Source organism: Lampetra fluviatilis, chromosome 3 (assembly GCF_964198595.1).
Source record: "Lampetra fluviatilis chromosome 3, kcLamFluv1.1, whole genome shotgun sequence".
Taxonomy (NCBI): domain Eukaryota; kingdom Metazoa; phylum Chordata; class Hyperoartia; order Petromyzontiformes; family Petromyzontidae; genus Lampetra; species Lampetra fluviatilis.
The window spans coordinates 30691993-30719029 of record NC_136277.1 but is presented as its reverse complement, the minus strand read 5'-3'; the positions used below and the strand labels follow the sequence as shown (position 1 = coordinate 30719029).

At 57.7% G+C, this 27037-nt stretch overlaps 1 protein-coding gene across 2 annotated transcripts in view; it reads right to left on the bottom strand.

The window, feature by feature from the left end:
- Positions 1-1633: 1633 nt before the first annotated feature.
- Positions 1634-27037, bottom strand: part of LOC144930991 (brevican core protein-like) — a 37689-nt gene continuing 12285 nt past the window's right edge. Inside the window, exons 2-13 of one of the 2 annotated variants that reach the window (XM_078854830.1) lie at positions 23169-23306; positions 19759-20310; positions 18411-18585; positions 17750-17877; positions 16327-16632; positions 7315-7419; positions 6588-6701; positions 5603-5761; positions 4923-5002; positions 3449-3593; positions 2587-2769; positions 1634-1751 (exon numbers count right to left, since the gene is read on the bottom strand). In XM_078854830.1, the coding sequence (XP_078710956.1) occupies positions 1636-1751; positions 2587-2769; positions 3449-3593; positions 4923-5002; positions 5603-5761; positions 6588-6701; positions 7315-7419; positions 16327-16632; positions 17750-17877; positions 18411-18585; positions 19759-20310; positions 23169-23298 (2193 nt within the window). In that variant the 5' untranslated portion in view covers positions 23299-23306 and the 3' untranslated portion in view covers positions 1634-1635. Of the gene's footprint in view, positions 1752-2586; positions 2770-3448; positions 3594-4922; positions 5003-5602; positions 5762-6587; positions 6702-7314; positions 7420-7595; positions 9666-10803; positions 12843-16326; positions 16633-17749; positions 17878-18410; positions 18586-19758; positions 20311-23168; positions 23307-27037 lie in introns of those variants that run through there. The other variant, XM_078854829.1, reaches the window with a different exon arrangement.

Below are 27037 nucleotides of genomic sequence, written 5' to 3'. Positions count from 1 at the left end.
TTTCATTTATCCGAGGAGAGCCTCATCTGAGTCTCAGGGATGTTTATCGGGAGGGTCCTGCCACACTTAAGATGGTTGACGAATTCCATTCGTGAACATTTCACTTTTCACGACGTCACTAAAAAAAACCCGAAACCGATTGGTATATCCGGGTACTCTTTCCATACACGTGACTGAAGAAATTTCCGTGAAAATTCAAAACTCTCAGTGTTCCCTCGCTAAACGAGACTGCTGAGCGATTACGAATGAAACCGAAGCTCTTCCCGACGCAGAAACTTGGACATTCTGCAGGCGTTGGCTGAAAATCACTGGCGTCGTGGCAGCGACGGCTGAGCTGTAAAACGACAAACTATTTGCCAGATATTTTCATCCCTCGTGATCCGTCGCGTCTCAACCGCGAGTCTGTTCTGCGCTTTGGACATGTCGTGCTCTCTACTTCGCCCTCCGTGCTAGTCTGCAAATTACGTGCCGCACCCCAATATAGATTGAAGCTGTCGTGACTGCAGGAATCCATACTCTTTGGTTCTTTCGGTAAAGTCACGTGGGTAGAAAAAATAATAAAAGATCACGACGTTTCGATCGCAACACAAGCGATCGTCCTCAGGCGGAAAAGGAAAAAAAACGCTTGTGTTGCGATCGAAACGTCGTGATCTTAATTATTTTTTCTACCTACGAGACTTTACCGAAAGAACCAAAGAGTATGGCACCCACCATTGGAACCATCCTTTGCCAGTAGTAAAATATTATAATTGTTTTTTTACCCTTTTATCTGGCAATAAAACTGACACCTTTTTTCACAAAGGAGTCGTGTTTGCATTGACCACAATACCTGCGGTCGGTATGCAAACAAAAAACACAACTCTGATAATGTTTGGCACCCAATGTTCTCGAGCACCATGCGCCCACGGCTCACGACGCCGCGATGCAAGGGCCCTGACAATGTCACAATTCGGGATGAAAGGAATTCAATCAAGCAATATTTTTCTTAGTCTCATTTTTTCACCGGCTCCTTACGCATTCTTGCTTGCGGATCGTAAAATAATAATCTTTAGGCAGATCCGAACGCGCGCGATTCGATGCGTGTGTCCGTGAGCCGAATAATCGATGTGAATCGATGCGTCATCGTCCGTTGCATATCTTAGCAGGCGTGTAACGATTCCCACTCCTCCCGCCTCCCCACCCAGCGTTGAATTGCATAGTAGCGATTATCAGTCACGATTAAATTATTTAAAAAAAAATTCTCGACCGTCGTGAATGTAGCGCCTCTAGTGGCGGCAGGAAGAGGTCACGCGCTCCCTGTGAGATACGAAAAGCACGCGAACATTAAACATGCACCACTCTCAAACGCACGAAACTCATTTGCGCGTGTCGTATTCCTAGGAATCGATCGATAAAAATCGATCAATTAAAAAACATCGATGATTTCAATCGGACGTGTCGTAAAAAGGAAATATCGATGATTTTAGTCGATGCGTTCCTCTTGTAGCCTGGAAGCCGTCGTGATTGGGTTTGCAGGGGGGGGGGGGTGAGAGAAGTTTGAGGCTCTGGGGCACGGGGGGTGAGGGCGGGGCACGGGGGGTGGGGGGGGGGGCACGTGGGGTGGGGGGGGGGGCACGTGGGGTATGGGGGGGGGGCTCAGTGCAGGAAGCGGTGCCGGTGCGGCGAACGCCTCGGCAGGCGCGACCACGCGAGGTGCTGGTGGGGGGCCGCGGGGTCACGACCTTGGCTCGTGCTCCTCGCGATCGTGCCGGCTGTGGGGGGAAAGGGGGGGGGACACCACCACTATCATCAACATCACCATGGTCACGATGGTCATCATCATCATGAAATCATTTTTAGTTTGAAAACTCATTTATTTAGGACTCCTTTTTGCGTGTGTTAAGTTTGTTGTCCTTCCCCCGCACCTTCGATTATCGCGGTTGGCTATGTACGGTGCGAAAGAAGTTCAACGTACGTAGATCGTGTGTCGTCATGATCATCGTTATGAGTTAATATAATCATCGTCATGATTGTCATCCTTCATGGGGGGGGGGGGGGGGGCTGGAAGGTGGTGGGGGTGGACACGTGGTTTGTGTGGTGGGTGCGTAAGAAGTGGGTTGTATATGAGAGGGGTGGGTGGGGGACACGTGGTGTGTGGGTGAGTGGTTCCTGCTGTGGGGGGGGGGGGCTGGAACATCATCATTGTCATCACCATAGTCATGGTCAACTCATCATCGTCATGATGGTCATTATCGTTATGAGAGTATGTTTTCTGTTTGCATTCCGACCACAAGTATTGTGGTTAATGCACACATGATTCCTCGTGAAAGGTTTCAGTTTGGTGTGTTAACATCTTAACACCTGTTTTGTTGCCAGAAAAAAGGGGAAAACATTCTCTCGTATTTTGCTACTGGCAAAGGAGGTCCCATGACCGTTATGAGAGTTGTGTGTGGACACGTGGATTGTGTGGGGACACGTGGTTTGCGTGTGGACACGTGGATTGCGTGGGGACACGTGGGCTGTGCGTGCGCGTGTGGGCTGCTTGGGGGACACGTGGGCTGTGCGTGCGTGCGTGTGTGCGAGCGGCTCGTCGGCCGAGGCACGCACGTCGCACGCAGGTGATGCGCGGCTCGTCCCAGTGGCCGCTATCGCGGCAGCGCACGCTGGGCTGGTGGCGCTGCACGAAGCCCTCGCGGCACCGGTAGCGCACCAGGGCGTGCAGCTCGTAGCGGCCGCGCAGAGCCCCGAAGGAGCGCGCGTGGGGCACCATGGGGGGCGGGCCGCACGACACTGGCAGCCAGGCGGGAGGGGAGGGAGGGGGGGCACAGACAGAGGCAATGATAAAGATCCCCCCCCCCGGATAGCCTGCAGCGGACCGTTGGGGCAAGTGATGTGAGCGAGTGAGCACCTTTGTAAAGCCGGCAAGGCACGAGGAAGATGCTGGGTGGACAGTCCCACGCCCTTGCCATGCACACGCGCACTTCACGCGTCTTCAAAGACACAAATATCCCCCACCCCGGTATAGCCTTTAGCTGTCTCCTGGGGCAAGTGCTGCTAGCGAGCGAGCGCCTGTGAAGGCTGGACACGGCACACGGAGCGGGTGGGTGTGGCCAACACCACCCCCGGCCGCATTTGTCTCCCCGGTGACGATGCTTACACACCGCACCGGGTACTTACTCTTTTCAGGCTGAGTCGACCTAAGCAGAGGTCCAGGACCGGTTCAGAATAATCGTCACTGGTTGTCGGTGGGTGGCCGCGAGCGGGGAAATCGAACTCGGCTCGCCGGGTTCGTAGCGCGGCGCGCTAACCCGCTACACTACCGCGAACCCACACCGCCCGCCGGACGTGTGCACGCACACACGTGTTCACAGGCCGGTGATACACGTGTTCACAGGCCGGTGATACACGTCCACGTGCACGTGCAGACACACGTGCGCGCACACACACACGCGCGCGCGCGCCTGCTTACCTGCGCTCTTCTTGCAGGTGAAGGTGAGGTGGTAGTTGCACGGAACGTCGTTCCACTGCCCGTTCTCGTGCCAGATGAGCACCACGCAGTCCTCGCCGGGTTCGAAGAAGCTGTCGGGTTGGTTGAGCCTCCAGTTCTCGTAGTCCTGGCGCAGCCACGTGGCACAACGTCATCAACATCGTCATCGTCACCATCGACATCAACTTTGTCGTCATCGTCAACACCATCATCATCGACATCATCAAAACCATGCACATGATCAACATCGTCATCATCATCGTCAACATCGACATCGTCATTAACTTTGTCGTCATCGTCAACACCATCATCATCGACATCATTAAAACCATGCACATCATCTACATCATCATCATCCTTGTCATCAAAACCATGCACATCATCAACATCATCATCCTTGTCATCAAAACCATGAACATCATCAACATCATCAACATCGTCATCATCATCGTCAACATCATCGTCGCCATCAACTTTGTCGTCATCAACACCATCATCGCCAACATCATCGTACTCGTCGCCGTTCGCCTGACGCGTAGGCTCAGCTCAATGTGAACACACTCGCAATGTTTTAGTAGTTGTCTAGATTGAGGCCATGTTCGGTGTCGTTCATCCCCCTGAATTTCAACAAATATCAATAAGACAGTACTCCATTTGTGGGGATCAAGTAGTGGGGGGGGTGGGGGGCAATCACCCCTCCCCCCACCCCACGCCCCTCACTTAGTTCTGCCGCTGCGACGGGGACCCTTCCAGCCGTCGCCGAAATTTCGACCTGGGCCCACGACCACCATCATCAATACCCCCCCCCCTCTCCCCGCTCCCCCCCCCCCCCACGTGTCTTCCCGCCCCCCTTCTCTCCGCTCCCCCCTCAACTCCCCCCCCCTCTCCCCGCTCCCCCCCCCCACGTGCATTCCCGCACCCCTCTCTCCGCTCCCCCCTCAACTCCCCCCCCTCTCTCCCCACTCCCCCCACGTGTCTCCCCGCCCCCCTCTTCCCCCTCAACTCCCCCCCCTCTCTCCCCGCTCCCCCCACGTGTCTCCCCGCCCCCCTCTTCCCCCTCAACTCCCCCCCCTCTCTCCCCGCTCCCCCCACGTGTCTCCCCGCCCCCCTCTTCCCCCTCAACTCCCCCCCCTATCTCCCCGCTCCCCCCACGTGTCTCCCCGCCCCCCTCTTTCCCCTCAACTCCCCCCCCTCTCCCCGCTCCCCCCACGTGTCTCCCCGCCCCCCTCTTCCCCCTCAACTCCCCCCCTCTCTCCCCGCTCCCCGCACGTGTCTCCCCCCCCCCTCTTCCCCCTCAACTCCCCCCCTCTCTCCCCGCTCCCCCCACGTGTCTCCCCCCCCCCTCTTCCCCCTCAACTCCCCCCCCTCTCCCCGCTCCCCGCACGTGTCTCCCCCCCCCCTCTCCCCGCTCGCTGCCTCTCACGCGCGCGCAGTCCGTCTAGACGGAGTCCCTTACCAGGTGGCTTCCGTCGCTCCAGTGAAAGTCGTTCTCGTACATCCTGTCGTTGAGGCCGATCCACTGGTACTGGCCGAGACCTGTCGAGAGAGAGAGAAACAAAGGCGGGCGGGCGGGGTAGCGAGCGTTTCCATTGGCGGGCAGTGGCGGCTTGGCTTCGCGCTAGCCGTGTGAAGAGCCTATCGGCGGTGGCTGTGACCCCCTGACCGCCGACCTCCACTGTGACCGCCCCCTCCCAAAAAAAGACAAAGATCCCCCGTATAGCCTTAACAGACTGTTGGGGCAAGTGCTGTTAGCGAGTAGCACCTGTGAAGAACGGCACGGCACACGAGGTGGGGGGCAAAACCACACTCAGCAGCCTTTGTCTCGCCAGTGGCGATGTTTACACAGCGCATCAGGTACTCATTTGAGGCTGAGTCGACTTGGTGGGGGCCCTGGACCAGGTACAAATCACCGAACTCGGGTCGCCGGGTTCAGTAGTGCAGCAAACACACAGCAAGAGACAAAAATGCCCACGTGTGACCTTCAACAGACCGCAACACCACTACCGCCCCCCACACTGTGACCCCCCCACCACCACTCCGCCCTGTGCCACCCCTTCCTTGACCCACACACCGAGCGCCCCTCTCCCGTTCCCCCCGACCCCGACTGACCCCCGCCGACCCCCCGGGGAGGCGTACTGGTGAGGAAGCGCTGCTCCTCGCGCGAGTGCACGCTCGCCAGGTGGGCCCCGAAGGTGCGGCAGCTTCGCTCGGCGCGCTCCCAGTCGCGACGCTCCGTCACGTAGCGGTAGCAGTGGCCCTGGAACTTCTGCCAGCCTGGCTCGCAGATCTCCGTGTCTGGCGACAGTGAGCGTGGGACGGACGGCGAGCAGAGACAGCAGAGTTGAGACAGCCAGCGAGCAGAGACAGTGAGCAGAGACAGCGAGCAGAGACAGTAGAGCAGAGACAGCGAACAGGGACAGAGAGAAGAGACAGCGGCGGCAGCGTTAGTCACGATGATCCGCGCCCGAGTGAACCCCCCCCCCTTCTCCCCCTCCGCTCCATGGCTCATCAGAATCAGAATTTTTATTTATACCGGAGGGATCCTACGAGCTATAAAACTTTTTCCCCAGCACAGATGTCCAGTAGGGGCACGTGGTCAGAACAATACAAAATCACTCTTAAAAAAGTACAAACAATACCAAACTTGTTTTTGTCTTACCCGGTAAAGCCCACTGGAGGTATCAACTTATTTCCCAGAAGCGACCTGGCCACACGCAATGATAGGTCAACGGAGTGCCTTGTCGTCATGTGGATAGCTGCAGAATCACGGCCTGGTCACGCTACGGCGTCCCGGGCGGGGGTGCCGATCGCCGTCGCAAGGGTCGAGCGCAATCTCACCCCTGGCGAGTCCCGAGGTCACGCGGCGCCAGAAATCTCGCTCGCGCTCCACGTGGCAGCGGTCCGATTCATTGCCCGGGCTCGCTGTGCCGTCCCCGAGTCCCAGGTTTCGAGTGCAGCGATTAAGGCTTGCGGGTACGCGTGTTGCGTTCACGGGAGTTAGGGGCAGGGGGCGATAGAGCATTTTTTTTGTTTGTTCTCAACGTCACCTTCCGCGCGGGGACTCAAGTCGCGCCAGTCTTTGTGAAAAAAGAAAATCTCCCACGAGAGATCTCGGACTCACCCTCATCGCAGTGCTTGCCGGCGTAGCTGGGCAGGCAATGGCACGAGTAGGAGGCCACGTGGTCCACGCACGTGCCGCCGTTGTGGCAGGGGTTGGACTCGCACTCGTCCACCTCTGTGAACGCAGCGAGATCGGTTCCTGAGTGATCGTCTGCGCGTGCACGCCGTGCGAGCGCGCGCGGGGGGACCCCACGTGGCGACGCCATTCCCGGTGCCTCGCTCGGCCAGATGAACATCTCGGTTGACGATTGACCCCCATTGTTCTCGACTGGACTAATAGTTGGCGATTGGACCAATCGTTAGTGATTGGACCGATAGTTATCGATCGTTCTCGATTGGCCTGTTCGTTGGCGATTGGACCGATAGTCCGCGAGTTTGCCCTTGGTTGTTGATTTGGACTCATTGTTGGTAACGGGTCCAACAGTGAATCTTGCCTTCTTCTAAGTGCTACGAGGTCAAGGCTCTGTGTCTGCAGGGGCGATCGGGCTTTTGTCTTTATTGTTATTAAACTAGCGCAGTAACAATCACCCGCCCGTTCAATCAATTGTTTCAACTCAGAGTATGTGTGTATGTAGAACTTATTTCGCGCCGTACGTAGCCAACCGTGCTAATCAGAGGAAACGTAGCAGCCTCTAGCCGCTGAGTCGCGTGAGTGACACTGTGATGTATTTTAAATAGAATAATTCACTTATTAACTTTTTTTAAACTCCCCCCCCCCATCGACTCACCGACTTCGCATCGGTCCCCGGAGTAGCCCGGCTCACAGACGCAGTGGTGCTGCCCCTCGTAGGACACGCAGCGCCCGCCGCTCTCGCACGGGTTCTGCTCGCAGTCTAGCGGAGGCGACAGAAAGAGAGAGGGATATGGTGCCAATGATTAATTCGACGTTCGCCAGCAGCGCCGACCGCTCCGATGCCGCGTGAGAGGCCCCCGAGTGAGGGTGACCGACTTCGCCGGGTCGTTTGTGAGGTTGCGCTGTGTCTGCCCTCTCGAACGCCGCCCCGCTCACCCGGCAGGGAGAGAACCAGGCTCTCGTCGGGGAATGGCGTGCCGGCAACCGAGCTGTCCTCCTCCCACTCGACGATGGAATATGGCGTGAAGGCATGGGGTACTGCGATGTCTTCCTCCGAGGGCCCCACGGCGTGGCCCGACACCGGAGGCCCGGTGGCGGTCGTCGCTGACGATGGCTCCACCGACTCTTCGCCCTCGTCCTTTCCGACGGCCGGCGTGTCAGATGCCGGGACGCCCGCGGCCTCCGCAGACGCCCCTCCGTCGTCGACCCCGGCCTCGGGGTCGACGACGGAGGGCCAGTTCCAAAAGTTCTCCTCCTCCGGCGCGTTGCTGTCCGTCTCGGCTCCCTGTGGCCGCTCGTCGACGCTCGAGGGCTCGTGGAAGTCCCCCAGAGGGGCCGGAGTGACCGGTGAGTTTGCAGCAATTTCATTCTCGCCATCGTCGTCGCTGTCTACGCTCGACTGAGTAGACAGCTGTCCAGCCGACGGGACCGCGGAAGCTAGGGCGGTCTCTCCCGGCAGTTCGTTCGCCAGTGCGTTGTTTTCGTCCGCGGGAATTGGCCTTCCAAACGGGATGCCATCGCCCCTCTCCTCCTTCTCCTCTTCCTCTTTGTCGTCAGCGGGCGCGTGCTCGGGAAGCTTCGCGGCCGCGTTCGGGGACGTTCCGTGCGTAGAGGAGATGCTGGGCTCTTCTGCCGGAGTCGTTTCCGGCTCGCCGGGAACGGTGATGCCATCAACGCCACCCGGCTCCCGGTCGGAGCGAGCAGTCGGCGCGGTGCCGGCGGGTCCGTCCGCTTCTTTGTCGACCTCTGCAGCCTCTTTCTCATCCGCCTCCTCTACAAAACCTTCGTAGGCCTTCTCCTCTACCCACTTGGCCGGCCGCTGGTCGTGCGGCGCTCCCTCTGGGAAAACGTCGTCCGACGTTTGGGGAGGGGGCTCGTTGGTCGAGCGCTCACCGTCGGCCCGCCCCTCCGTTTGCTCGCTCTGCGGGTACTGCTCGCCCGGATGCTCTTTGTCGGGGATTTTGATCTGGGACAGGATGGGTGACACCGCCTCCTGGGGTTCGTTCCTGTTGCCGTTGTTGCCGTTCGGCTCCATCGGCGCCGCGGGAACGGGGGTGGTGAACGACGCGATGAGGACCAGCGGCACGTTCGGCAGGGCCCCCTCTCCGCTCGACTCCTCCTCCTCATCGGCGTGTGACCTGCCCCTCTCGGCGGGAGGGTTAGCCGAGATGAAAAGGCCCTGCGGTGTCTCCGGCGTCAGCGAAGCTACCTCCAACGCCTGGGACGGCTCTCTGTCGAGGGCGCCCACGTCCGTGTCATCGGCAGGTGCGGCGCCTTCCACCCGAGGCTCGACGAAAGGATCTTCGAGTTGCGGCGACGCCACCGTCCACGACTCTCCACTGCCTTCGGGCGACGTCTCCACGTCACTTGCGGCCGTGGCGACGTCTGTTCCCTCGCCTCCCTCGGCCCCCGACTCTCCCGCGAAGTGTGGCCACTCTGCGCCAGACGCCTCCGATGCGGCTTCCGGATGAGGAGTGACTATGATCCCGTCCTCTGGCATCGTCACCTCGGGTTTGCCTGTGGAGGCTTCGCTCGAAGCGTCATCATCGTTGTCGCCCCCCTCGCCGCCCTCGCCCGCGCGCTTCTCGTCGGGCAGATCGGCGACGGGGGAGATGCGGGGACCCGGCTGCAGCTCAGGGAGACCGGACCACTCCGTCGATGCGACCTCCTGCTCCTCCTCCTGCTTCTCCTCCTGCTCCTCCCCGGACGGTGAAGTTGGCACCGGCTTCTCTTCTTCTTCGGAAGAAGAAGAAGAGTCGCCGCCGCTGCTCGCCGGCTCTGCGAGCAACGCGGGTGGCAGCGTGGCCACGTCGCTGTTGAGGTCGATCCCCGCAGAAGCTTCTGGGGCAAGAGGCTCCACCGGGGTGGGAGGGGTTGCCAGGACGATGCTCTCTACGCCGTGCGAAGCCTCCAGAAGAGGAGACAGCTCCTCAGACTCCTTGGACTCGTTGGACGACGGAGGCTGAGGTTCGGCCTCCTTGTTCGTCCCATCCACGTCTCCGGAACCTACGGAACAGGAAACGCCGATTCAATGTTCACCGGCGAATAAAACAGCGGTCGCGAACGAGTCGTGCTCCACAAGGATGGCCACGCCGACGCTTCGTTTATCCGGTGACTGAGATTTCAGAAGTGTCCCGCCCCCCCGCCTCTCCCTCTCGAGGTCGGCGCGTGAACCGACGGCAGGGCTCGCCGTTCGTGGCAGCGCCGGGAGCCGTTTATTTGGAGAGAGAACTGACAGCGCTTTGCAGAAGGAGAAACATTAAATTCCCACGTGGATTATGCGGAGCCCCTCTCGGTCTTTCGGCTGACAGATTGAAACAAACAGCCACCATGAGATGTGCCATGCGCATTAATTAAAAATAATAACGAGCGGTTTTCCAAAGCAAAAAAACAATAATTGGGAAAAAATAAAAAACAACCTCCCCCCCCCCCACCCCGCCCATGCCCAGAAAACTAAAACAAACTAAAGGATAACTCTCCCTCACCAAACATTACAACGCCGCACCGACTCGTACCGCGTCTGGTTCGGGCAATGATGTCCGACGTTTCGCTCCTTCTCCTATAAGCGTCGCGGTGCGAGAACGACGCCAGGGCGCGTCGGCAGAGCCGAGTCGATCGCCGCGATGGATGGAGCATGCCGTTGCTGAAATGCGGTCTTTTTTTATTGTCGTTTTAACTTTTTATCAGAGGCAACAACTTTTGTGGTCCAATCAATTGTCAACGTACGTGCGGATGCAAAAGTTGACGGTCGGGCAAGCAGGTCGCAAGCCTACGCCGTGTGCGCCCATTCGTGTTGTGCAGTTCCCCCCCATCTAATTAAATGGCCCAATCTGTCACGCGTCTTGCCGAACATCTTAAGGAGGTGGGCGTACCTAACCTACACTTTACCCCACCGCACACGACTAACTGTCACCACCACGATCATCATAAGAAGCCATGGTCAATCCACTGCTGGATAAACGCCCCCCCAAACCGCCGGCCACCTGTCCTTCTCCTGCGATGCGAGAATCTGCCCAGCAACCGCACCACTGAGACAGCCGCCCTCGTTATTTGACAACGCCAGTCCTTTACTGCGGTGGACGGGGGGGGGGGGGGGCGGGAGGGGGCAGGTTAGAGGGATGCGGGTGGGGGGGGCGGCGGTTACCTTCGGGGGCAGACTCCTGCAGGGCGCTGGGAAGTGTGGACGGCTCCTGAGCTTCGTCCGGAGACGTCTCGCTCCCGGCCGGCCCCTCTCCTGGCATCTCTACGTGAGCGGCCGGCGAAGACGTGGCACCAGACGGCGTGGGTTTGACGGCCACGGATGGCAGCACCTGCACGAAGCCCTCGTCGATGTCCTGCGTCTCTGGTGGCGACGATGGATGGCGTCCCTCATCGCCGTCCACCGGTGCAGCGGTCGACTCGGCGATGATGGCGTAACCGGCGTAGTCGTCTCGGCCGGGGTCCAGCAGCCGGGCCTGCGCTGCGATTTGCTCCTTCAGCGTGGGGAAGGCACCATGCGTCTCGCCGCTCGCCGGGGCCGCTGCTGCGTGAGCACCGGCCGGCGCCGTGGTGGGGTGATCGGCGTCGGAGCCTAGCGGCGCCTCCTCCGTGTCGGCGTCCGGCGCAAATCGTTCCGGTTCGTGCGATTCTTCCGAAAGTGCCGCTGCCGCTGCCGCCGTCGCCCCCGCCGCCACTTCGGACGCGGGCGCCGGTACCGGCCCCTCCTCTTCGTCCGCCTCGGGCTCCGCGGTTTTGACCACGACTGGCGGCGATATCGGTGCGGAGTCGACGTGGCCTCCCGAGCCTTCGGTCGTGTCGTCGTCGCTCGCGGTCACTGACTCAGGCAGCCTCTGCACGGTCGTCATCAGTGCTGACAGAGTCGGCGCCACCATCTCCTCCACGTGGCCCTTGGCCTCGTCTGGCAAGGGAGCGGGAGCAGCATCGCCGGAGTCATCCTCCTGCTGGTGCTCGGCGAGTGAGACAATGGCGTTCGACTCCTCCGGCAGCTCGGTCGTTGCGTCCCCGTCCACCACTTCGACCGCGACGCCGCTACCTTCGCCGTCCGTGCTGGCGGCCAACGCCGGCAAGCTGGCATGCGAAGGCCCTGCCGTGGTTTCTTCTTCCACCCCGGAGTCTTGGGAGATAAGCACGTCCGGCTGAGCGACTGGTGAGCCTTCACCGGGCGACTCTACTCCCCCCGCCAAGTTCGAGGTTTCGGGAAGCTCCGCCGGCGTTGGCTCATCGCCTCCTGGCGCTTCAACTTTCCCCAGAGCTTTGACGGTCGTAGCTTCGACCTCGTCATTTGCGAGGTCTCCCTCCACGTGGCTGACTGCCTCTTCTACCAACGCTGCCGAGGGAGTTGCCTCGGTGTGTTCAGCCACGTCCGAAGATGAAGGAGGAGGAGAAGATTCGTCATGGGGTCGCTCCGTTTCAGTCAGCACGTCCACGAGGGCCGTTTCTGGGCCCGTCGACGTTTCGACGGGAGGTTCGGCCTCCACCGGCGTATCGCCCGCAATGACGACCTCCGGCCCTGAATGAGGAGGTGAATCGTCATCATCGTCATCGGGTAGTGGTGTCCTCTGCTCTTCTGATATTGGAAATGGTGGCTCTGAAGAAGGATTTTCGTCTTCAAGTGATGTTTTATCGTCCTCGGGTGTAGAAGGTGATGGTTCTGAGGGGAAAGGTTCTTGCTCATGATGTTCGCTGTCATCTTTGGGTGATGTCTTCTCCTCGAGTATCAGAGATGATGGCAAAGGTGGCGTGGAAGTTTCTTGTTCGTGACTTGTGACCACATCTCCTGGCGATGTCTTCTCAGGTGTCAGAGGCGACAGTTTTTCAGGTGTGAGAGATGAAGGTTCTTCATGACTGGTGACTTCACCTTCAGATGATGTCTTCTCAGGTGTCAGGGACGAAGGTTCTTCATAATCTGTGACCACATGTCCTGACAATGTCTTCTCAGGTGTCAGGAACGACAATTCTTCAGGTGTCAAGGGTGATGGTTCTTCATGATTAATGATGACCACAGCTCCTGGTGATGCCTTCTCTGGTGTCAGAGGTGATAGATCTTCAGGTATCTGAGATTGTTCATGACCCATGACCTCACCTTCAGGTGATGTCTTTTCAGGTGTCAGGGGCGAAGGTTCTTCATGACCCCTGACCTCATCTTCATGTGATTTCTTCTCAGGAGTCAGAGGTGATGGTTCTTCATGATCTTTGACCACATCTCCTGCCAATGTCTCCTCAGGTGTCAGGAACGATGGTTCTTCAGGTGTCAGAGATGAAGCTTCTTCATGACCCCTGACCTCACCTTCAGGTAAAGTCTTCTCAGGTGTCAGAGGTAACGGCTCTTCTGGTGTCTGAGATGCTGATTCTTCAGGTGTCAGAGAGGAAGGTTCTTCATAACCCATCACCTCGCTTTCAGGTGATGTCTTCTCAGATGTCAAAGGTGTCAGTTCTTCATGATCTGCAACCACATCTTCAGGTGATGTATTCTCAGGTGTTAGAGGTGACGGTTCTTCATGATCTGTGACCACATCTTCTGGCGATATCTTCTCAGGAGTCAGAGGCGATGGTTCTTCAGGTGTCTGAGATACCAATTCTTCAGGTGTCAGAGATGAAGGTTCTTCATGATCCGTGACCTCACCCTCAGGTGATGTCTTCTCAGGTGTCAGATGTGATGGTTCTTCATGATCTTTGACCATATCTCCTGGCAATTTCTTCTCAGGTGTCAGGAACGACAGTTCTTCAGGTGTCAGAGATGAAGGTTCTTCATGACCCGTAACCTCACCGTCAGGTGATGTTTTCTCAGGTGTCAGTGGTGACGGTTCTTCATGATCTGTGACCACATCTTCTGGCAATGTCTTCTCAAGTGTCAGATGTGATGGTTCTTCATGATCTTTGACCACATCTCCTGGCGATGTCTTCTCAGATGTCAGGAACGACAGTTCTTCAGGTGTTAGAGATGAAGGTTCTTCATGACCCGTAACCTCACCTTCAGGTGACGTCTTCTCAGGTGTCACAGGTAATGGTTCTTCATGATCTGTGACCATATCTGACGATATCTGCTCAGGAGTCAGAGGCGATGGTTCTTCAGGTGTCTGAGATGCCAATTCTTCAGTTGTCAGAGATGAAGGTTCTTCATGACCCGTGACCTCACCTTCAGGTGATGTCTTATCAGGTGTCAGAGGTGACGGTTCTTCATGATTTGTGTCCACATCTGGCGATATCTTATCAGGAGTCAGAGGTGATGGTTCTTCAGGTGTCTGAGATGCCGATTCTTCAGGTGTCAGAGATGAAGGTTCTTCATGACCCGTGACCTCACCTTCAGGTGATGTCTTTTCAGATGTCAGAGGTGACGGTTCTTCATGATCTGTGACCACATCTGGCGATATCTTCTCAGGAGTCAGAGGCGATGGTTCTTCAGGTGTCTGAGATGCCAATTCTTCAGGTGTCAAAGAGGAAGGTTCTTCATGACCCGTGACCTCGCCTTCAGGTGATGTCTTTTCAGATGTCAGATGTGACGGTTCTTCATGATCTGTGACCACATCTGGCGATATCTTCTCAGGAGTCAGAGGTGATGGTTCTTCAGGTGTCCGAGATGCCAATTCTTCAGGTGTCAGAGATGAAGGTTCTTCATGACCCGTGACCTCACCCTCAGGTGATGTATTATCAGGTGTCAGAGGTGACGGTTCTTCATGATCTGTGACCACATCTGGCGATATCTTCTCAGGAGTCAGAGGCGATGGTTCTTCAGGTGTCTGAGATGGCAATTCTTCAGGTGTCAGAGAGGAAGGTTCTTCATGACCCGTGACCTCGCCTTCAGGTGATGTCTTTTCAGGTGTCAGAGGTGACAGTTCTTCATGATCTGTGACCACATCTGGCGATATCTTCTCAGGAGTCAGAGGTGATGGTTCTTGAGGTGTCTGAGATGCCAATTCTTCAGGTGTCAGAGATAAAGGTTCTTCATGACCCGTAACCTCACCTTCAGGTGATGTCTTTTCAGGTGTCAGAGGTGACGGTTCTTCATGATCTGTGACCACATCTGACAATATCTGCTCAGGAGTCAGAGGCGATGGTTCTTCAGGTGTCTGAGGTGCCAATTCTTCAGGTGTCAGAGATGAAGGTTCTTCATGACCCGTGACCTCACCTTCAGGTGACGTCTTCTCAAGTGTCACAGGTAATGGTTCTTCATGATCTGTGACCACATCTGGCGATATCTTCTCATGTGTCAAAGGTGATGGTTCTTCAGGTGTCTGAGATGCCGATTCTTTGGGTGTCAGAGAGGAAGGTTCTTCATGACCCGTTATCTCACCCTCAGGTGATGTCTTCTCAGGTGTCAGACGTGACGGTTCTTCATTATCTGTGACCACATCTGGCGATATCTTCTCATGTGTCAAAGGTGATGGTTCTTCAGGTGTCTGAGATGCCGATTCTTCGGGTATAGGAGATGAAGATTCTTCATGATCTGCGACCACGTGTCCCGGCGACGTCTCTTCAGGTGTCGCGGACGACAGTTCTTCATGACCAGTTAGCACGACTTCAGGTGATTTCTCCTCCTCCTCCTCGGGTAACGGAGATGATGGCTCTGAAGTAGCAGAATGTTCTTCTTCGTGATCTGTGACCTCATCTCGTGGCGATGTCGCCTCCTCCTGCTGCTGCTCGACCGCGAGTGGCGGTGCTTGTGCCTGCACGCTGGCTTCTTCCTCCACCTCCTCCACCTCCTCCTTCGAAGAGGAGGAGCTCATCGGCGGTGTCACCTCCTTGTCTTGGTCGGGGTCGCTGGCGAGTTGAGCAGGAGGAGTTGGAGGGGCCACGTTTTGGGCCTGCTGCGTCTCCTCGGCCCGAGAGGCCAGCGCTGGCTCCGGCAGAGTGGGTTGGTTTCCTGACACGCATTTGGAACGCGGCATTAATTCGACGAGGGGGGGGGAATGCATTAACTTGCGATTATTTACCCACTTTTTGTCGTTGTTCATTTATTGCCAAACTATTTACCCACTTTGAAATTGCAAGTTACGTGGTGATACTGTGCTCGGCAGTGGCACGCGAGCGCAAAATACGCAGGTGCCCCCTAAACGCTCACAAACACACACGCTCACACACGCACACACACGCTCACACACACACGCTCACACACACTCACACACGCTCACACACACGCACGCTCACACACACACACATGCTTACACACACGCACGCTCACACACACACACATGTTTACACACACACGCTCACACACACACACATGCTTACACACACACATGCTTACACAAACACGATCACACACACACACATGCTTACACACACACACTCACACACACGCTCACACACACACACATGCTTACACACACACGCTCACACACACATGCTTACACACACACGCTCACACATGCTTACACACACACGCTCACACACACACGCTCACACACACACACATGCTTACACACACACACGCTCACACACACACACATGTTTACACACACACGCTCACACACACACACATGCTTACACACACACACTCACACACACGCTCACACACACACACGCTCACACACACACGCTCGCACACACACACGCGCTCACACACACGCGCTCACACACACGCGCGCACACACACGCGCGCACACACACGCGCTCACACACACGCGCTCACACACACACGCTCACACACACACGCGCGCGCACACGCGACACCCCTCACCTCTGTAGCAGTAGGCGTCGAAGCGCGAGTTGGGGCTGGGGAAGCCCGTCTGGTTGGCGTATCGGTACTTGGTGCGGACGCCCGGCACGGGCCCGCCGCAGTTCTGCCGCGGCCACACGATGGGGTAGCGCGCGCTGCCGTCCGCCAGCCAGCCCTCGTCGCAGCGGTCGAGGCCCGCGAACTTCCACGCGGCGTACAGCTGCCCCACGGTGGCCAGGCCGCCGCCGAGGGCCTCGCACACGCTGCGGGCCTCGCTCAGGGTCAGGCGGCCCGGGGAGGTCGTGTGGAACACCTCGACTAGGAGGGGCGGGACGGGGTGGGTGGGTGGGAGAGCGCGAGCGTCGATACGCGGCGCCGTGTGTAGGGAGAGCGGTGGTGCAGCGGGTAGCGCGACGCTGCGCCACGAACCCGGCGTCCAGTGCCGGATTATCGTAGTAGCACAAGTAGCTGCATATGAAGTAGCTACGGGCCCCGCACTTTCAAGGGCCACGCGCTAAATGCTTTCAAGCTATCAATTCCGGATCAGTGATTCTGCACTTGCTCTATTACTATAGTACTATACCGCCTTCAACTTTTAGGTTAGCGATTTGTCGTATTATCTGTCTGTATAGCAAATTAAAGAATACAATAATTTTACTGTGCAAGTAAAAAATTGTGTTTTCATATTTATGCATATTTTTTTAATTTAGGGCCCATTTATAACATATGCTACAGGCCCCGCACTAGCTTAATCCGGCACTGCCGGCGGCTCGAGTTCGATCGCCGCTCACGGTCACAGACGCCAGTGACGGTTATCTGAACCGGTCCTGGGCCTTCCCCTAGGTCGACTCAGCCTCAAATGAGTACCTGGCGAGGTGCGTAGGCAAAGGCGGCCAGGCATGGGTGCTGGCCACCCACCCCCTCGCGTGCCATTCCGGCCTTCATAGATGCTCGCTAACAGCACTTGCCCCAACAGCCTGTTTAAGTTATACCGGGGATCTTTGTCTCTTATCGTAGTGTGTTTGTGTCGAGTGATGAGTGTGTGTAGGTGAGGCGAGAGCGAGTGAGAGTAAGTGGATGAGGTTCGTGAAGGCCTCTACTGGACAGTTGGAGTCAGTCGCCCTCTAACAACAACAACGGGGGGCACAGATGGTGCATCTATCCAGTCATCTCAGTCGGTCAACACCATGCCATCTGCTGGGTCTGTTCCCGTGACCTCCTCCTGACAACAGCTTCAAGCGATAGCCTCAAAGCGCACCTATCCTGGCACAAGCGCCGTGGTGACTTCACCGTCACTTAGTGGCGAACTGGCTGCTGTCGTTACGGACTTCGGGGGAGTGGCGTTGCCCTTCCCCCGCACCCACGATTATTAGCACGGTCGACTACGCACGGCGCGAAAGAAGTTGAACCCGCGCGTACGTGGGCGCGCACAAACCTGCGAGCCTCTCGGTGAAGCAGTACGCGTCGTACGTCTCGTGCGCGGCGCGCTCCCCGTACGAGCGCACGCCCGGGTTGCCGTTCTTGTCCGCGTAGCAGCCGGGCCTCGGCCGGATGATGGGATACCTGCGAGAGGCGGGTGGCAACGGGGGGGGGGGGGGGGGTGGAGGGTTGAGGGCACCAGGGAGAACAGCGGGCGCCGAATTAGAGAGGGTGCGATAAGACGCTTGCGAGTTCACGCGCGCCCGCGTCGGTCGATCGAGAGACCTGCAAAGGGAGATGGCGGGGAGGGAGTTCCAGATCCGAGCAATGCTCGGAGAAAGCCATGATGAGCGACGTGGCTCGTCATGCCGGGCGTAGGTGAGAGACACGTGGCTGAACAGGTGAAGAGACAGGGGTGAGAGACACGCGGCATTGCAGGCGAACGACATGCCACGTGGCTTTGCAGGCGAGGCTCGGCGAGCGATGCGTGACTTTGCAGACTAAGGACATGCCACGTGGCTGTGCAGGTGACGCTAGGTGAGAGGCACGCGGCATTGCGAGGGGGGGGGGGGAGCGAAGCGCAGGCGAGTTGAGAGACGCACGACTCTGCCAACCGAGCGACCCGTCGCCCACTGGCCGGACGGGCGGCGCGCCGTGATGCAAAGCGAGTCTCTCACCGCACGCTCCGGTCGGAGAGCCAGCCGGCGTCGCACTGGTCCATGCCGTCCTCGTACGCAGCCTGCAGCTGCTGCGGCGAGGCGAGGCGCGCCCCGTTCTGGGCGCACGCCGCCTGCGCGCTCGCGAAGTCCAGGGTGTAGCGGCTCTGCGCCGAGCGGTAGTGGAACACCACACCTGGAGCGGGAGGGAGACGCGGGGGGGGAGACGACAGGGGCTTGCTTCGTTCCAGCCGGAGCTGTCCCGGGGCAGAGCTCTGGAAAATGTTGTCCCACCCCGCCTTTCGTCGTTGGTGGGGGGGGGGGAGTTGGGTGTGCAGGGTGGGGGGGAAGGGAGAGGCTGTGCACTACGGTGGCTAGGAGATGTTAACTACCTCGCCTGGTATGCAGGAGGTCGTGGGTTCGATCCCGACCCCGATGCCTGCTGCTGTATATTTTGAGTTTGCGTGTCTCTCTCTCTTTCCTCAATGGTCGTGTGGATTTTTCTTCGAGTCCTCTGGTTTTTCCCTCCACATTTTAGAATCAACATCACGCGTTTAGAGTATTCGGCTGCTGTAAATGTCCACGTGATGAGCCCGCTTCGTCGAGCGATCATTTGTGTCTAGGTGGCTTCTGAAAAAGAGCTACGTCGCTAAGCGGGCCTTACCCGGTGAAAAAAAAATGCTGCCCTCTGCCTTTCCCCGTTGGTGTGGGAGAAATGGAATGATGATTGGGGGGGGGAGAGGGGGGGAGAGGGGGGGAGGGGTAGTTGGGTGTGCGGGTGGGGGGTCCGGAAGGATGGGGGCTCGGAAAATATTCTATGATAACAGAAACATGAAGTGGCGCTGGTGAGACGAGAGTGCGGAGGGGCAGGGGAAGAGGGGAGGCAGCCATGGGGAGGAGATGTAAGAGAGCGAGAGAGAGGATTGGAGATTGGAGGGGGAGAGAGTTGAGAGGGAGGCACATAGCGTCGAGTCGTAAGAGAGAGAGGAGAGTGGAGGGGATACAGGGGAGAGAGGGCTGTGGGTGGGGGAGGATAGAGGAAAGAGATGTAAGAGAGAGAGGAGAGTGGAGGGGATACAGGGGAGAGGGCTGTGGGTGGGGGAGGATAGAGGAAAGAGATGTAAGAGTGAGAGAGAGTGGGGGGAAGGATGGATGGATGGAGAGGAAAGAAATGGAGGAGAGAAGGGAGCTAGAGAGAGAGAGGGGTGGATGGGAAGGATAAATGATGAGCGTGAGAGGGAGATTGTGATGTTAAAAGGGTAAGACAAGGTACATCGCAACGACTGATGATGATGACGACGTCGATGATGATGACAACATCGATGACGACAATTGCTCGTAGGGTGACGACGACGGCCACACCGCTCACCATCGACCAGCAGCTCCACCACGTCCCTCTCGTCGTCCATGCCGGCCATCACCTCGCAGCGATACGTGCCACGATCGGAGTCGCGCAGGAGCGAGATTTCGAGCGAGGCGTCTCCGCTCGCCGCGTCTCCGCCACCGTGGGGCGCCAGGAACCGCGGCAGGGAGACGCGGCTCTCGAACCCGGGACCCGCGCGCGAGTGGAGGTTCTGCGACACGATCACGTCCGCCCAGTGTCCATCGGCGCCCAACTTGCTCCACTTGACGCGCGGTCGCGAGTGTGTGCCGGCCGGCGTCGGTGGCACGGTGCCTCGGTCGACGTGGTCGTCCCCGTGGTGGTGGTGGTGGTGCTTGTGGTGGTGGTGCTTGTGGTGGTGGTGGTGCTTGTGGTCACGGTCGGGAGGAGGGTGGCTCGCCGCCACCTCCTCCTCGTCGTCGTGGGGGTTGTGCGCGTAGCTGCAGGGGAGGGTCACCGTCCCCGCGAGGACGCCGCGCACCGGTGCTTGCCGGGCCGCGCGAACCTTCATGGCCTTCGGTGTGGGCACGTGACCCGAGGCTGCAGGAGAAAGGGGGCGATGGTGGTGAGACGAAGATGATGATGAGGATGATGATGGTGGGCGTCGTCATCATAAGTAGGAGCAACGTCAGCAGAAGCAACAACCGTGGCGGTAGCAGAAGCAGCAACAATCATCATCACCATCAGCGGTAGAGGAATCATTCGCAGCATCTTTAACGTCAAAAGCATCATCGTCGTTATCATCATCAGTAACATGTTCGTGATGGTCTTAATAATCACCATCCATCCATCACCATCATAGCACGTGTTAACACAGATCGTTGCGTTATCCGCCTCGCCCTTCAGTCATCGTCAGCGTTCTCTGTTTACGAAGTAGAATTGAGTCAATGATGATAATGATGACGACTATCATCATTATCGTCATCAACTACGATGAAAACAAGTTGAATCAAGGTCGTGATGATGACGACCAATGACCATAATCATCGATGACAGAATGCGCGGATTACAAATGTATTGATGGCGATTATGATTATCGTAGTGATGATGATGATGATGATGGAGTGTATCACCAAGGCACAGAGACAGCGATTTCGATATCAACGAGACCCCCATTTTGTCTGGTCGATATCAAAATGATGATGAGAAAAAAACAAGGACCTTAACACCTGCACCATTGCCGGGAATGGTTACAGCCTATTCTTCTTCTACTCTTCTTCTTCTCATCAGCGATGTCTGCGTGACGATGGCCGATGAGCGAGCGATGTGCGCCCGGCCACCACGTGTTTGCAATAATCCCCGCCAAGCCGCCGACCGCTCTGCGTCCGTCACTCTCGTGGGTGGCGGCGGCTCGTGCGTGCGTGCGCGCGTGCCTCCCTCTGCTTCCCGGCAGCAACAATTAAATAAAAGCACCGCGACGTTTCCACGACGTTGCCAAGACGTTGCCACGCTCGCGTTGACGCACAACAACTCAGCGGAGCGCGAGCGGCGGTGCGGCGTCAGCGCCGCGCTGCGCTACGAACCCGGCGACCCGGGTTCGATTCCCGCTCACGGCCAACACCGGTGACAATTATCTGAGCCGGTTCTGGGCCTCCCCTAGGTCGACTCAGCCTCAAATCAGTGCCCGGTGCGGTGTGTAAACATCGCCACTAGGGAGGCAAAGGCGGCCGGGCGTGGTGATGGCCACCCATCCCCTCGTGTGCCGTGCCGGCCTTCGTAGGTGCTCGCTAACAGCACTTGCCCCTACAGTCTGTTAAGGCTATACGGGGGGTCTTTGTCTTTGTATACGCTGCGCTGGACGCGTTCTGGATGCGTGGGGAGCGGTGGTGCGCGGCGGTCAGCGCAACAGAGCCCCGGCGAGCCGAGTTCGATTCTCGCTCACGGCCAACATCGGCGACGAAGTCTTCGTGCAAGTCCGGGGCCTCCTCTAGGTGAAAAAACAAAGCAGTGGCTGGTGCGGTGTGTAGTGAGCATCAGAACCACCACACACCCGCGGTTGCCGCGCCTTCATGACGTTGCTACGAGCTAACAGCACTTGCCCCAACAGGCTACACGGGGGGGGATCTTTGTCAATGTAGTTGTGTGCCCCTGCCCCCCTACTCCCCCCACCTACTCCCCCCACCCCCCAAATAATTTTCGCCGCTCGTTTGTGAGCACGCGCGTAATGCGCCAGCTGTTTCAACAACAGCAGCAGCAGCCCCGGAGCGCGGCGCGTGTCACGGGCGCGCGCGCGCGCATGCGTCTCATGTCATGCCAATGCGGCCGCGTCAGCTTGCCGCCGAGTAAAGCGATCCCGACCACGAGGCGGAGGTCCGTAGGAGTTTCGAGTAACAGCAGCAGCGGGACGAGGGGATGCCGCCGGTGTGAATGGGTTCTCAGCAGCAGCAGCAGCAGCACCACCACCACAACCACCAGCAGCACCACCACCACCAGCACCACCACGCTGGGCTTCCAATGCACAGAGGTCGCACAGCGCACCCATTCAAGTAGCCGACGCAGCCGCTTGCAAAGTGCTGGGGCAGGTTTCTTAAAATCCGCCCTCCTCCGCCTTCGTGTCTCACCCGCACTCATGACAACAAAGACAAAGATCCCCCATATAGCCTTCACAGGCTGGAGGGTCAAGCACTGTTAGCGAGCACCCCTTCCCCGCCCCGCTACAGCGACAGCTGCAACCAAACTTCTTAACAACAACAACAACAATCAGGATGATGATGATGAAGAAATAATAATTGCCAGAACGCTCCGGCGGCCGTTTACGCAATTTGCAAAACGCGGCGGCAGGCGGTGCGAGCGGTGACGTGGCACTGTGGTGATGACGTCACAGTCACTCCGCGTGACCAGTCTCGCTCGCGCCCAGGCACGCGCGCGCGCACGTGCGCACACGCCCCCCCCTCACATCGCCCCCCCCCCCCCCGTATGCGTGGACACGTGACGGCCGAGACAAAGACAAAGGTTTGCCTCTGCCGCACGATTGGTTGTAGACTTTTAAACGGGATGATGGGGCTCGATGGGGGGGAGGGGGGCTAGAACCATGATCGATTCGATGGACGTGTTGTTCGGTGCAGGGAATCGATTTTTTATCGACGTCATCGTAACATACTTGATGCTTGCCTCGTGTAGCCAATGGAGTGCCGTTAGCGAGCGCCTATTCTGCGTGGACAATCACCACGCCCGGCTGCTTTTGTCTTCTCGGCACTGACGTTTTACACACCGTGGCAGGTACAAATATAAAGAACCCCCCCCCCCCCGTATAGCCTTAACGAACTTTGGGACAAGTGCTGTTAGCGAGCACCTAATGAAGGCACTAGGTACACACACGCGCACACGCATACACACAACTCAATGCAACACGCGCTGCTGATGCACGTGCTTCCTCACGCGGATCGGGCGCATCTCACCCGCCGTGGCAGCGACGTTGAAGATGACCACGCCGACAGTGGCGACGGCCATGATGAGGGCGGCAGAGGAGCGGGGCCGGCCGCTCGCGCCGTGGGGAGAATGGAGAGGCTTCATCCTGGGACCCGCCATCCGAGAACCTGAATTGGAGCAAAAAAAGTACGAAAGAAGGCAAAGGTTTACTTCACGTTTACAGCTCTGGGTGGAAAATTCCACATTACGTGGACGGGGACGAGTCTCTTTATAGGACAACCGCTTTTGAGTTTCCCGCAAAGTGGTACGAATTTTATCGACCCTACGATGATGACGGTCTGGGTCCATCCCTAACCAGGATTCGACTTGTCAACATTCCGATTGCGTTATTTAAAAAACACGCGCTGCCATTTACATCCTTAGAATTGGGATTTCTTATTGAAAAAACGGCGATAAGACAGCTTTGCAATCAGGGCATGGTACCCGCGAGGGCACCGATCAGACACGGGAAACGTGGAGACCGACAAACGTTGAGCGAGACCTGAAATGTGCCCAAAGAAGCATGGAGATAGGCAGAGTGCTGGGAATGTCACCGTGAGACAGAGAGTGAGGTAGGAGGGTGCTGGGAATGTCACAGTGAGACAGAGAGAGAGAGGTGGGTGAGTGCTGGGAATGTCACAGTGAGACAGAGAGAGAGTGAGGTAGGAGGGTGCTGGGAATGTCACAGTGAGACAGAGAGAGTGAGGTGGGAGGGTGCTGGGAATGTCACAGTGAGACAGAGAGAGAGTGAGGTAGGAGGGTGCTGGGAATGTCACAGTGAGACAGAGAGAGAGAGGTGGGTGAGTGCTGGGAATGTCACAGTGAGACAGAGAGAGAGTGAGGTAGGAGGGTGCTGGGAATGACACCGAGAGACAGAGAGAGTGAGGTAGGAGGGTGCTGGGAATGTCACAGTGAGACAGAGAGAGAGAGGTGGGTGAGTGCTGGGAATGTCACAGTGAGACAGAGAGAGAGTGAGGTAGGAGGGTGCTGGGAATGACACCGAGAGACAGAGAGAGAGAGGTGGGAGGGTGCTGGGAATGTCACCGAGAGACAGAGAGAGTGAGGTGGGTGAGTGCTGGGAATGACACCGAGAGACAGAGAGAGAGAGGTGGGTGAGTGCTGGGAATGTCACCGAGAGACAGAGAGAGAGAGGTGGGAGGGTGCTGGGAATGTCACAGTGAGACAGAGAGAGAGAGGTGGGAGGGTGCTGGGAATGTCACCGTGAGACAGAGAGAGTGAGGTGGGTGAGTGCTGGGAATGACACCGAGAGACAGAGAGAGAGAGGTGGGAGGGTGCTGGGAATGTCACAGTGAGACAGAGAGTGAGGTGGGAGGGTGCTGGGAATGACACCGTGAGACAGAGAGAGAGTGAGGTGGGAGGGTGCTGGGAATGTCACCGTGAGACAGAGAGAGTGAGGTGGGAGGGTGCTGGGAATGACACCGTGAGACAGAGAGAGTGAGGTGGGAGGGTGCTGGGAATGACACCGAGAGACAGAGAGAGAGAGGTGGGAGGGTGCTGGGAATGTCACAGTGAGACAGAGAGAGAGAGGTGGGTGAGTGCTGGGAATGTCACAGTGAGACAGAGAGAGAGTGAGGTAGGAGGGTGCTGGGAATGACACCGAGAGACAGAGAGAGTGAGGTAGGAGGGTGCTGGGAATGTCACAGTGAGACAGAGAGAGAGAGGTGGGTGAGTGCTGGGAATGTCACAGTGAGACAGAGAGAGAGTGAGGTAGGAGGGTGCTGGGAATGACACCGAGAGACAGAGAGAGAGAGGTGGGAGGGTGCTGGGAATGTCACCGAGAGACAGAGAGAGTGAGGTGGGTGAGTGCTGGGAATGACACCGAGAGACAGAGAGAGAGAGGTGGGTGAGTGCTGGGAATGTCACCGAGAGACAGAGAGAGAGAGGTGGGAGGGTGCTGGGAATGTCACAGTGAGACAGAGAGAGAGAGGTGGGAGGGTGCTGGGAATGTCACCGTGAGACAGAGAGAGTGAGGTGGGTGAGTGCTGGGAATGACACCGAGAGACAGAGAGAGAGAGGTGGGAGGGTGCTGGGAATGTCACAGTGAGACAGAGAGTGAGGTGGGAGGGTGCTGGGAATGACACCGTGAGACAGAGAGAGAGTGAGGTGGGAGGGTGCTGGGAATGTCACCGTGAGACAGAGAGAGTGAGGTGGGAGGGTGCTGGGAATGACACCGTGAGACAGAGAGAGTGAGGTGGGAGGGTGCTGGGAATGACACCGAGAGACAGAGAGAGAGAGGTGGGAGGGTGCTGGGAATGTCACCGAGAGACAGAGAGAGTGAGGTGGGAGGGTGCTGGGAATGACACCGAGAGACAGAGAGAGTGAGGTGGGAGGGTGCTGGGAATGTCACCGTGAGACAGAGAGAGTGAGGTAGGAGGGTGCTGGGAATGACACCGTGAGACAGAGAGAGTGAGGTGGGAGGGTGCTGGGAATGACACCGAGAGACAGAGAGAGTGAGGTAGGAGGGTGCTGGGAATGTCACCGAGAGACAGAGAGAGTGAGGTAGGAGGGTGCTGGGAATGACACCGTGAGACAGAGAGAGAGTGAGGTGGGAGGGTGCTGGGAATGACACCGAGAGACAGAGAGAGTGAGGTGGGAGGGTGCTGGGAATGACACCGAGAGACAGAGAGAGTGAGGTGGGAGGGTGCTGGGAATGTCACCGAGAGACAGAGAGAGTGAGGTAGGAGGGTGCTGGGAATGACACCGTGAGACAGAGAGAGAGTGAGGTGGGAGGGTGCTGGGAATGTCACCGAGAGACAGAGAGAGTGAGGTGGGAGGGTGCTGGGAATGACACCGAGAGACAGAGAGAGTGAGGTGGGAGGGTGCTGGGAATGACACCGAGAGACAGAGAGAGAGAGGTGGGAGGGTGCTGGGAATGTCACCGAGAGACAGAGAGAGTGAGGTGGGAGGGTGCTGGGAATGTCACCGTGAGACAGAGAGAGTGAGGTGGGAGGGTGCTGGGAATGTCACCGTGAGACAGAGAGAGTGAGGTGGGAGGGTGCTGGGAATGTCACAGTGAGACAGAGAGAGTGAGGTGGGAGGGTGCTGGGAATGTCACCGAGAGACAGAGAGAGTGAGGTGGGAGGGTGCTGGGAATGTCACCGAGAGACAGAGAGAGTGAGGTGGGAGGGTGCTGGGAATGTCACCGAGAGACAGAGAGAGTGAGGTGGGAGGGTGCTGGGAATGTCACCGTGAGACAGAGAGAGTGAGGTAGAAGGGTGCTGGGAATGTCACCGAGAGACAGAGAGAGAGGTGGGAGGGTGCTGGGAATGTCACCGAGAGACAGAGAGAGAGGTGGGAGGGTGCTGGGAATGTCACCGTGAGACAGAGAGAGTGAGGTAGGAGGGTGCTGGGAATGTCACCGTGAGACAGAGAGAGTGAGGTAGAAGGGTGCTGGGAATGTCACCGAGAGACAGAGAGAGTGAGGTGGGAGGGTGCTGGGAATGTCACCGTGAGACAGAGAGAGTGAGGTAGAAGGGTGCTGGGAATGTCACCGAGAGACAGAGAGAGAGGTGGGAGGGTGCTGGGAATGTCACCGAGAGACAGAGAGAGAGGTGGGAGGGTGCTGGGAATGTCACCGTGAGACAGAGAGAGTGAGGTGGGAGGGTGCTGGGAATGTCACCGTGAGACAGAGAGAGTGAGGTGGGAGGGTGCTGGGAATGTCACCGTGAGACAGAGAGAGTGAGGTGGGAGGGTGCTGGGAATGACACCGAGAGACAGAGAGAGAGAGGTGAGGGGGTGCTGGGAATGACACCGAGAGACAGAGAGAGTGAGGTAGGAGGGTGCTGGGAATGTCACAGTGAGACAGAAAGTGAGGTAGGAGGGTGCTGGGAATGACACC